Raw genomic sequence first — 12,881 nt, 5'->3', positions numbered from 1 at the left:
CAAGTTTATAAAAACAAAAATATTCTCTTCACATACTTTCCAGCCATGACACTATGGGTAAAACAGTAGGACCAAATATATAAACCAAGCAAGTCATCTGCTGGGCATGTTACCCATATCAAAGAGTTATCTTTGACCTAGAAATTCAGTTAAATTTTCAACATTCATTTTTATTCATGATGACATGGACATTTCAGATCATTGAAATGGAGTAGATATTGTAACTGTCAATTTGTGAGAGTCTAATTTAACTATGAAAACATATATGAGAAGAGAAAATATATTTTGTATTAATTTATTATAGATACGTAATTTTTATTATAATTGCTAAGTGTGGAACAATGGTATGTACAGCCTAGAGGAGAAAAGAACAGTCAGGTAACTGCATTTTCACTTATCATTTTATTTGAATAGCTTACTTTTATTTTTTTCATCCTACTTCATATTATATACAATTTTTGTATAATTTTCCCCAGTGATAAGAGATATGTATGCCAGTCATACAAAATTCAGAAAATACAGAATTGAGGGCTGGCTGTTCTGCATTGTTTTGGACAAAATGTTGGCAGTGAAGGACAGAGAATTGGTCATATAAGGTCTACTAGAGCCAGAGAGTACAAAACCTCACCATCTGCAATACTCAAAATTTCTGCTCATCCGTAAATAAGAATGAATCTGACATACACACACACACACACACACACACACACACACACACACATATATATATTCTAATAGAAATAATCTAACAGAAAATAAATTGTAATAGGCCTTCCATATTCATGGGTTGCACATTTGTGGATTCAGCCAACCATACATCAATATATCAACCAATGTATCAACCAAACATCAAATATGTTTGGGGAGAAAAACAGAAAACAACAAAAAATTGTAATATAACAATGAAAAATAATACAAAATTTGAAACTGCAGTATCATAACTATTTACATGGCTTTTACATGGTATTAGGTATTGTAAGTAATCTAGAGATCATTTAACACATATAGGAGAATCTCTGTAGGTTATATGCAAATACTATGCCATTGTATATAAGGGATTTGAGCATCCCTGGATTTTGGTATTCAGGGGAGGGTCCTAGAACCAATCCCCTGCAAATACCAAGGGAACATTATACATTTTCTTTAACCTAAAATATATTAAATAATTTTGAAAGTCTGAGATTTTTTTCCCCTACTACAGGAGCTAATTCAAAATCCTGTCAACCTATTTAAAGCCTACCAGCTATTGGGCCGTGATGCTAGTCATAACATTCATGTTGCTGTAAATCCTGATTCTTAACCCACAAACAGAGGCAGACCATACCAGAAGTTCATTGTATGTGTGTGTATGTATGCATGTATGTGTAATTTGATGGAACATATTAAAATTTTCTACTGTTTTATAATACCAATGCTTTCCCACTAGAAAATACATCTTAGAAAAATAGTTGCAACTGGTGGAGAAAACATGATGGGGAAGTATTTTAGGGGCAAAGGCTATGAAAGATTGGGAAATACAGAAAAGCCAACATCTGGAATTTTGGTTAAATCCTTCCCAGAACACAGTTATGCCATTTGTTCAACAAATATTTATTGAATGTCTGCTGTGTTTCTGGCCCTGCAGAGACTGAGATGAATCAGATAAAAATCCCCTATTCTCAAGAAGTTCGCAGTCTCACAGAGGTCAAAGTAGTTACGTCAACAAATCATGACAGAAGAGTAGGTTTGTATTTCTGTAAGAATATACAGTGTGGTGGGTCACACAAGAGATGATGGGAGAGGTCTTGGATGCCCTCCCTGAAGAGATGACTTTTGAATTCTATTTTGAGGCCTGAGAAATACAACTGTTATGATAAAAGGAACAGTTATTTTGGGCAAGAGAGCAGTGGATAAAAAGACCAGGCGCACAGAAGAGTGTGGCATTCTTGGGGGACAGAATTGAATTATTGATGCCAGGCTCAGCTGGTCCATGTGGAAAAACATAGGAGGTGAGCCTGGGAAGCAAGGTAAGGTCTAGATTAGGGAAATAACATTTGATAGTCCATCATGCAGGCAGAGGTGTGCTGTGTTATGTGAGCAACAAACTTCAAATCACTCTAAGCAGTAGGAGTCACATGTTTAATTGGGTGGTTGATGGTGTTGGGGTTTTAAAGAAACCATCAATCTCCTGCAAGGGTTATAAAGTAGTTCCTCTCTTTAAAGCACGTATATTTTCATGACTAATGAGGGGATTCCTAGTTTGCGTAATGTTGAAGGTGGACTTGGAATTTCTTTTTAAAAAATATATGCAAACAAAAATCGGCTAAACGCTTGTCATGAAGTAGGACGTTTGCACATGAGAAAACATTTGTTTCCTCACACACACTTGAATAATTAATTATTAATATTTCCTGTGCTAACATAGAATAGATTGCTGAAGCTCATGCTTTCTTGTGGAATTTCAAGAAGGAACAATAACCCAGCAGAAAATGGTGCGGCAGGCTTGCCACCGAAGGCAGTTCCCTTCAAAGGCAAGCCTGCCACATCATTTTCTGTGGGAAAAGGGAGGGTGTGAGCCTGGAAGGCAAAGTGAAGTCTAGGTTAGGGAAATAATATCTGATCATCCACCATGCAGGCAGAAGTGCGCTGAGTCATGTGAGCAACAAACTTCAAATCATTCTAAGCAGGAGGAATGACGTGTTTAACCCGGTGGCTGAGGGTGTTGGGGGAAATCCCTTCACTGGCAAGTCTGCCACACCATTTTCTGTTTGGCTCTTGCCCGTTCTTCAGTGGAAATTCCCTACCAAATCCAAAAGAGCCTGTTTCTGAAATGTATTGCAAAATGCAGATAGCTTGTTTCGTGATCGTATCATGCCAAATGGCGGTGGCTTCTGCAGGTACTTAGATGAAAGAACAAGTAAGAACAATTCTGGTGGTTAACCTTTATGATAAGAGAGTGCCCTCAGATCTGCCGAACAGAGAGCCACTGTGATCCCAATGGTCTTGACCGGGCGCACGGCCTGTCTCCCCTCTTTCTGCAGATAACACAGCAGGCGTGTACGCCCGGCGTGGAGGGTTCAGTCGGCAGAAGCAGGACTTGTACCTCCTGCCCATAGTGATCAGCGATGGCGGCATCCCGCCCATGAGTAGCACCAACACCCTCACCATCAAAGTCTGCGGGTGCGACGTGAATGGGGCACTGCTCTCCTGCAACGCGGAGGCCTACATTCTGAACGCGGGCCTCAGCACAGGCGCGCTGATCGCTATCCTCGCCTGCATCGTCATTCTCCTGGGTAAGGGCGCTTCCTGGTCCCCTGCAGGAAGGGCCTGGCAAGCGGATACCCCTCCTTGAAACACACACTTCTCAAATACAGGCTGGTAACCAGGACCCTGTTATGACTGTCGACACGGTTTAAGACAAGAAGTGGAGTAGTGGGGCGGAGTGGTGGTTGCGAGGACGAGATGGGGGTTGTCTGCCTGGTGCATTTGACGGAATATTGGGGGGAGCAGACAGTTGAGTTCCTGCGGAGAACAGGGAAAGTCATGAGCATTTTGCCGGGCCATCACAGGGCTGTATAGCAGGAGCCACTAGGGGGCTTCAGGGACATCAGAGAAGGTTTGGCATAAGAGGAATTTGGGCAGAAACCTGGTGTATTAGCAATGGTTTTGTTTCACAAGATAAAGGAGACGGCTTAGGGACATTAGGTGCATAAGGAGGAGCAAAAGATAGCATAGGAAGGACTCGGGAACTGGAAGAAGGAAGAAGCAGGACTCTAACCCCTCCACTAATTACATTTATAACATCTATTCTAACACCTCAGCTCATGGATACCCCTTGGAAGCTTTTCCTGCACCTGCCCCTGCTTAGGTGCCCCTCTTCTGCACTTCTGTCTCATCTGTGGCTTATTCTGTAGAAAAGCCATGTGCTGGTCCTCATAACATTTACCATTTCTGGGCCTCAGGAAGATCATTTTGTTCCAAAGTCTCAGAACTAGTGACTGACCAAATCAGGATTCAAACCTATGCATATCTGACACCAAACCTACACTTCTCCCATGGTGCTTGGTCCTACCTCGAATGAATTCATGGAACTTTACTCCATAGGAAAGAGGCAGTACATTCAGTTCAGCAAATAGTTATACTGGGTATTATCTGGGCAACAGACCCTATGTTAGGTCCTGAGAGATAAAAAGAAGAAGCCTGTGTGATCTCTGTCCTCAAAAGATTCACAGTATGTCAAGGAAAGTATGCATGAAGAGATAAACTCTTTACTCCATAGGAAAGAGCCAGTGAGTTCAGTTCAGCAAATAGTTATTGGGTATTCTCTGGGCAACAGGCCCTATGTTAGGTCCTGAGGGATAAAGAGAAGAAGTCTATGAGATCTGTGTGCTCGACAGGTTCACAGAATATCAAGGAAAGTATGCATGAAGAGATAAACTGAGGGACATGGTGGGTGCTATAATAGGAACATGAACACAAGATGGTTGGGGCACAGAGTAGAAAGCACCTGACATGGGTCAGGCTCGGTAGCTCACGCCTGTAATCCCAGCACTTTGGGAGGTGAAGGCGGGCCGATCACCTGAGGTCAGGAGTTCAAGACCAGCCTGACCAACATGGAGAAACCCTGTCTCTACTAAAAATACAAAATTATCTGGGTGTGTTGGTGCATGCCTGTAATCCCAGCTACTTGGGAGGCTGAGGCAGGAGAATCACTTGAACTCGGGAGGCGGAGGTTGCAGTGAGCCAAGATAGCGCCATCGCACTCCAGCCTGGGCAACAAGAGCAAAACTCCATCTCAAAAAAAAAAAAAAAAAAAAAAAGGGCACCTAACATTGCCTGGGAAGGTCAAAGAAATCCTCCTGGAGGATGTGACATACAGGTTGGCTGCTGAGAGTTGTCCAGCTGGGGACAGAGGCTTGGATAGATGAATATTTCAAACAGAGGAAGTAAAATACAAAAGCCCTAAAAAGTTAATAGAAGTGGAGACAGATGTGTAAACCATGTGATAAATATTATAATGAGGGTAAGAACAGGGCCAGGCTGGTGCATGAAAAAGGCGCCACTAGTCCTGTCTGGTGTCAGGATGGGAGCCCAGGAAATGTATCCATAATGAAAGAAAAAAGAGTCTGCCAAACAGAAAAAGTGAAAAGGAGTGGTCTGTGCTCGTGAAAGTGCCCACAAGAACAAGGCACAGAGCTTTGGGAGCCACATGAAGACCAGGGCAAATACAATCTCCCATCCCTGCTTCTCAGAGCAATGGTGGAGCCAGAGGGGTGCTCAGTTGGAGTGCCAAATTCAGCCACAAGTATTTTCTTCAGCCTTGCTGAGTGTGTGGGAGAGCCCTCTAATGGAACACTGTAGAAGTCTCTTGGGGAACAGAGGGAATCAATGAAGAATTAAACTGGGCCTGAACTTTCCTTATAAATGACTCTGATCACCCTTCATAGGTTGCCCAAGCTTAAAGGAACCTCCTCTCCCAGGGAAGACAAGAGATTGCTTTATCTGGGTTCCAGCTGATGCTATTTTCCTACGTTAAAATAAACAGAAGATTTTGTCTTCTGGGGGTCTTTATAAACTTCCTTTCCTCTATGGGGTGGCTACAGAGAGTCCAGCCAGACTTACGATAAGATTTCCCATTAAGTTAGTATAGGACCAATGCTCTTTCTCAGACATTGGCAGGAGCTAGCCATCACCCCCTATAAGATGGTAGGCCCTGAGGGCTCTGCATGTCCTCATTTTTAAACCTTGGAAAAACAGCTACCTTCCTTTGCAAAGAGAAATTGGCATTAGCCACTTCTAAGAGACTACAGACCAACATGTTTAGAATCGGCCTAGTTCTTAGGAAGGTGACTTCTAAATTGTATCTGGATTCATTTATTAAAAGTTCAAAGTTGTCCCAACCTTCCAAGTTGTTGGACGTAATGTTTTCATGACAGCATCTGTAGAGGAAGAGCCAGGCAGAGGTCAATTTTACACATCCCTGGGAATTCCAGGCAAAGCTCTCATTTCCTATACCGTTTCCAGTTGTGAGCATTTGTACCTCATGGTGTATAGTAATCAGAGTTCCTCTGGTAGAAGAACCCAGGAATACTGAACTTAAGGAATGCTTACTTTCTTTTCCTTTCCCTCCAGTCATTGTAGTATTGTTCGTGACCCTGAGAAGGCAAAAGAAAGAACCACTCATTGTCTTTGAGGAAGAAGATGTCCGTGAGAACATCATTACTTATGATGATGAAGGGGGTGGGGAAGAAGACACAGAAGCCTTTGATATTGCCACCCTCCAGAATCCTGATGGTATCAATGGATTTATCCCCCGCAAAGACATCAAACCTGAGTATCAGTACATGCCTAGACCTGGGCTCCGGCCAGCGCCCAACAGCGTGGATGTCGATGACTTCATCAACACGAGAATACAGGAGGCAGACAATGACCCCACAGCTCCTCCTTATGACTCCATTCAAATCTACGGTTATGAAGGCAGGGGCTCAGTGGCCGGGTCCCTGAGCTCCCTAGAGTCGGCCACCACAGATTCAGACTTGGACTATGATTATCTACAGAACTGGGGACCTCGTTTTAAGAAACTAGCAGACTTGTATGGTTCCAAAGACACTTTTGATGACGATTCTTAACAATAACGATACAAATTTGGCCTTAAGAACTGTGTCTGGCGTTCTCAAGAATCTAGAAGATGTGTAAACAGGTATTTTTTTAAATCAAGGAAAGGCTCATTTAAAGCAGGCAAAGTTTTACAGAGAGGATACATTTAATAAAACTGCGAGGACATCAAAGTGGTAAATACTGTGAAATACCTTTTCTCACAAAAAGGCAAATATTGAAGTTGTTTATCAACTTCGCTAGAAAAAAAAAAACACTTGGCATACAAAATATTTAAGTGAAGGAGAAGTCTAGCGCTGACCTGACAACGAAGGGAAATTGTTTATGTGTTATGGACATCCAAGTCTTTCTTCTTTTTTAAGTTGTCAAAGAAGCTTCCACAAAATTAGAAAGGACAACGGTTCTGAGCTGTAATTTCGCCTTAAACTCTGGACACTCTATATGTAGTGCATTTTTAAACTTGAAATATATAATATTCAGCCAGCTTAAACCCATACAATGTATGTACAATACAATGTACAATTATGTCTCTTGAGCATCAATCTTGTTACTGCTGATTCTTGTAAATCTTTTTGCTTCTACTTTCATCTTAAACTAATACGTGCCAGATATAACTGTCTTGTTTCAGTGAGAGACGCCCTATTTCTATGTCATTTTTAATGTATCTATTTGTACAATTTTAAAGTTCTTATTTTAGTATACATACAAATATCAGTATTCTGACATGTAAGAAAATGTTACGGCATCACACTTATATTTTATGAACATTGTACTGTTGCTTTAATATGAGCTTCAATATAAGAAGCAACCTTTGAAATAAAAAAAAAGATTCTTTTTTAATTCTGGGTTTGATTCTTAACATTGAAAAAAACGTTAAGTATTTCTAATGATCCATTTATATTTCTAATTTAATTGTGATCTTTTAATAACCCTATTTATGATCTGTTGTAGTCTGTCTGATGCTTTTATTGTTTATTTAAAATCAAATATGTTTTACAAATGTTTTTTCAGACAAGATTCTGTAACATCATGTAAAGCTTTTTTGTACATTCTTGGTGTTAACCTCCCGGCTTCTCTTCACATACATCTTCTAAAAAAGAAGGATGTGAAAGAACTAGGTCAGTCTATGACTTTGCAATATGTGTTATATAATATGCATTTATCTTGTATATCAGTAATTTGATGGTTATGAGAGATGAATCCATGAGGGAATGGAGCTATCAGAACTCTAATGTTCCAGGTATATATTCTGTGCCCCACACTGAGCATTGGGGGACTGGGAGACTAGACTCAAAATACAAATTTGCCCCAGACTCTAATGTTATTCTATTTTTTCTTATGTTGAACTTACCAGGCTATTATAAGACTCCGACAGTTGAAACTGCTTATTTTTCCTCCTATAATTTTAACTAACTGTAAAATGATGTGGCATTTTACGTTTTAATGAGAAAGGGCAATTCATTTCAAAAACCTTTGTTTAGAATATGCTTGGGGCCGTAAGCTCAGAATGAGGGCAGGGACCATTTTGGATTCTGAGGGTCAATGCCATTTGGTCCGGGAGTGTGTCTACAGTCCCCTGCATCCCAGCTAGTTTACTGGGGATTGAAACTTATGTGAAGGGCATTTCACCTGTTCAGTTGGGCCAAAGGTCGAAACGTAGCAATACTTGGGGAAAGACCATACAAAGTCACACTGCAAGTGCTTTCCCTCTTTCCCCCTACACACAGGGCACGTGCTTTTTCTTGGATTGCAGACAATTTTTACAGTTTTTTCCTGACTTTATTGTGAAAGTTTGTTTCAAGCATTTCTTGATATCATGTTACATACTATTTTTTATGATTTAGTCAACACGCATACAAAGAAATGTTTTTTATGAAGTGCTCACTTCCATTTTACTTTGCATTGAAATCAAATTGGGCTGAACACTTCAATGGAATACATTCTGTGGACAATGTCACTTTAGCATCTTTCATCTCAGTGAAGAATTACGCATTCTCAATACTTCCATAATTGCAGGTTGTGTTCATTTTTTATATAGTTTTTGTAATCCAAAGAATATTTTGCTAGATTTGCACAGATTTCCAATTGAATTTGCAATGAAGAAATAACTCAAAAGGAATATGAATAGCATTTAAATAAGTATACAGCTGTAAGTAACCCTGTCACCATGGATGATCCTTTTCTCTAGGAATGTATTTGGATTAGAGATGACAACTACATTTTCACATTTTTATGTTGAAGTCTTTTTTAAAAAGGCTGTTTACTTTTCAGTAGTTAAGAATACTTGTTTTTCTTTTTTTTTTCTTTTTATCTTTTATTTTTTCTTTAAGCCTCTATTGTTTGTAGAACACTCTTAGAAACTTGGAAATAAAATGTCTTTCCCAACTAGTGGAGTCCTTTTTCATTTAGAGCACATTGCCTTAAAAGAAGTCTTAATTTAAATGGTCTTTCCTTATTTCTAAAGTAATCACTGTTTTATACCATCTATGCAGCTAAAAGAAGGAACATGCTTCTGTTCTTTTCCTCAAGTAATGGGTATTGTTTCTATTCATCATTCATTGATTGATTCATTCACTAATTCATCAAAATCTTATTTTATAAACCTTGCTCCAGTTACTTGAGGATTCAGAATGAATCTTACTACCTTTCCTGACATCTTTTGATAATTCAACCCTATACCAAAGTATCCACCTTGTTGTCTTATAGTCACCTATTTACCTATTTGCCCTCCTAGACAATGCAAGAAGATATTTTATCTCCTTCCAAGTTGAAGGAAGAACATAAAAGGTATAACAGGAAGGACACGGTGAGCTGTAGAGTGTGAATGGAGATTAGGCCAGCTGTGGAAATTCTGGACAGATCTTGGGTTTAGCTAAGTTATCTTTTTTAGGCCTGGGTTTCTGGGGGTGACAGGGAAGATAAAAGAGTAGTTTCTTTACACCTCTTGGAGAACTGGTTAAAAGTATAGAGATCATGGCTCTGTATGTCAGGCGGAACCAGGTCAGGAGTACTTGAAACTACTCCTGGGTCATTGTGACATATCCTTCACCTCTTTTTGAGAAGCTTTATAAGACAACAGAGGTGAATGCAGGTTGGGCAGTTGGAGTCTCTGAGCAGAAGAGGGGCAAAATTTATTTGGCAGGCAGTGTGGAGAACAGATTAGGAGCATGTAAACCCAGAGGTGTGCCCCAGGAGGGCTTTTGCAAAGGTCAAACTGAGGTAGAATAAGGGCCTGAAATAATCCAGTAATTTGGAGATGGAAAAGAGGAAAGACTTCTCTGCTCCTGTACTGCCGTCAGCCTGGTCTGGGCCACGGTCATCTCTGACCTGGAAGACTGACACCACCTCTTGGCTGATCCTCTGCTTCCTAACCTCTTCTCCACAAAAAAGCCAGAGGGATACTTTTAACACACAACCTAGATCACATGACTTCATAACCTAAACCTCTTCACTGGCTTCCCAAAGACTTAAAATGAATTCTGATGCCTTTACTTTGTTGCTTTACATGAACAGGGCCCTGTGAACCTCTCCAGTGTCATTCAGCTCCATCCTCCTTTCAGTGCACGATGCTCCAGCCAGACTGGCTATCTTTCAGTTCCTCATACAAACAAAACATGTGTCCTTTTCCATGGAAAGCAGGTCACCATTTTTTTTTTTTTTTTTTTTTTTTGTACCGATGACAACTCTTTAAACTTATTTTGCTTTTTGGCTTTGTGTATGTGTGTGGTTGGGTGGGTCTGACTGCCCTACCAGAATGTAAGCTCCATGAGGGCAGGGAATCTTGCTTTCTTGTTTACCATTGTATATCCAGTTCTTTACATTGTGCCTGAAACATAACAGGTACACAATAAATATCTGTTGAATGAAAGCAAACACACTGATGAGGCAGATTTATCAGGATTTGATGACTGATTCGAGGTTGCCAGTGTGATTTTAAGCATCCTTATCTAAAAAATTATGTCAACTGTGATCTTAGTACCTAGGATTGGTAAATTGAAAAGAAATGGGTTTGGGGAAAATGAATTGAGCTTGGGTTGGGATTGTAAATGGGAGGTGTTTGTGTGAGACAACTGGATGGACTTTCAAGTAAGTCACCAGAAGTATGGACTTTCAGTTCACTCATTGGAGAAGTAGGGCCTGGGCATGGAATGTAAGAGTCATCAAATGGGAGCTGAAGCCTCAGGAGTGACAGCATTTTTCTAATTGGGTTTTCACTGTTCTCTCTCAAATTTAAAAGGATATTTTAATGGTAAAATCCCTCTGGTGTGAAGAGTAAGGCTAAGTTTAGTTTTATTAATAAGGATAATTAGTAAGCATAAACCTTATCCTTGTATGTCAAATGCTTTGAAAAATAGGAAGGGAATATTAACTAGTTCAATCATTCTTCTCTTTAATTAGCGAGGCTTTCTTGAGCTCATACTGTATGGAAGTCATGTACTAAACATGTATAACACATCCTGTTTCTATGAGAAGACAAAGTATACACGACAATCCCTTCATTACACTGAAGAAAATTGTGGACCAGAGAGGTTAAACATCTTTCCCAAGCTACACAGGAAATGATGTCAAAGCTGGATGGGAGAAAATCTCATTTCTCCCACTTTGGGTCAGGAGATGTACACTTTAAACTTAGGATAAAGACGCCAACAGCAAGGACTTATCCCTCACAATCAATAACTTAGCTAAGCCATTGACAGTGAGAACTTGGAAAGGGATGGAAGCTCCCCAGCCTCCATGTGATCAGGTTATTACTTTGAGCAACCATTCACCACATAGTTTGATGAGAGGATTTAATCATATCTCTGAATGCTTAGACCGTTCCAAGTCCAAAATGGCACAAGGATCAAAATTGTTAATTTTTCTGCTGGGATTTACATCCTTCTACACTATGAATTTTGGAAATCAAATATAAAAGAAACCATTTTGCAGCTATTTTTATTATGTTTCATAGAGAAGTTTAATATTTCGCCCTCTTCATGGGATTAAAAAGATGGGGCAGCAAGGAGGAGTCAATGTCTGGATCTGCAGCTTGGGTGTAAGAATTGAATTTTTATCTTGGAAATTTACTTATCTAATCATTCTCCATGATGAGAGGCTACTATCCTCAAAGTACTTTCTTCATTCCTGATGACTTAAGTATGACTTTCTTGTTCTTTGCCACTTTAAGAAACTAATAGTGAGCACCTGGCCATCTTTCCCAGGTTCATAGAGACAATGCTGGCTTAACGTTCAGCTTGCAGAGCGCTCAAATCTTCAGTTCCAAAGTAAAAACAACATACCTCCTATTGGGCATGACATTTAATATGCTTCTGTGTATAAAGGCTAGCTCTGAATCATATTAGCTGTGTGACTTCAGATAGGTATCTTGACCTCACCGAACTTCATTTTCCACAAATGTACAAAGGAAGCAATAATTCCTCCGTTGCCGCAGTGGTGAAGAATAGATGGGTGAATTCACATTTCTGCAGCCACTAACCATTCCTAGAACAGGAAAAACATTAGAAGGTAGCAATTATATTGTTACTGTCTGTATTATTTTCCCCAGGCTTCAGAAGAATGGAAGGGAAGAATTTACCAGTGCATGCTTTCTGTTTTATTTGATTTGTTTCTTCAGAAATCAATCCACTCTTTGCTTTTCCTCTCTCCTGAGCCAACAGTAGAACATAGATGTCTCCACACACTATAGTTTAGGCAGAGAACTGATTGACAATTTACCTACTCCAAATATTAAAAATAAAGACTAATTACCTGTCTAGTGAATTTACTTATATTTGACTAAAATGTGCAGCATAATATTGGCAAAGCAACAGTTAAAATAGCTTTCAATGTTTCTTTTTCAGAAGACAAGTTTACATAATTACGAGTTATATATAATTGGATAGAAGATATTATGGAATAATATTTGAAATGGGGACGAGTGTGTCAAGACCTGCATAAACTTGTACTCTTCCAAGATAAGGAATTTCACATTTGATATGTTTTTGCTCATTTGTTCCAGCAATGGTGCTTCTTTTTTTTCAGAGACATCTCTTCTCTGAAAATATTGACATTTGAAGACATATAATTTTATTAGAATATTTCTTTTTATATAACAATTAGAATGAGTTTACTTGAATCACTATTTTTAAATCGGTAAGAACTCAGGAACTTGGAAATTATTTTATGCTATGGTAATTTTCTCCCTCCTTCCTCCTTTCTGCCAATATTAAGTGAGATGTTAAAGAAATAGTAGTGTTTAGAAATATAATTTTCAAATGACTTACTCTTATGAATTAGTGAAGACGTTG

At 39.5% G+C, this 12,881-nt stretch overlaps 1 protein-coding gene across 1 annotated transcript in view; it reads left to right on the top strand.

Moving 5' to 3' along the window:
• CDH11 (cadherin 11) overlaps positions 1–8,979 on the top strand; it is a 178,544-nt gene extending 169,565 nt beyond the window's left edge. Inside the window, exons 12-13 of the mRNA XM_010355192.2 lie at positions 3,021–3,272; positions 6,112–8,979. Coding sequence (XP_010353494.1) covers positions 3,021–3,272; positions 6,112–6,608 — 749 coding nt within the window. The 3' untranslated portion in view covers positions 6,609–8,979. The remainder of the gene's footprint in view (positions 1–3,020; positions 3,273–6,111) is intronic.
• Positions 8,980–12,881: the final 3,902 nt, after the last annotated feature.

Source organism: Rhinopithecus roxellana, chromosome 20 (genome assembly GCF_007565055.1).
Source record: "Rhinopithecus roxellana isolate Shanxi Qingling chromosome 20, ASM756505v1, whole genome shotgun sequence".
NCBI lineage: Eukaryota > Metazoa > Chordata > Mammalia > Primates > Cercopithecidae > Rhinopithecus > Rhinopithecus roxellana.
Note: the sequence above shows the minus strand (reverse complement) of the source record. Positions and strands in the feature narration are given on the sequence as shown.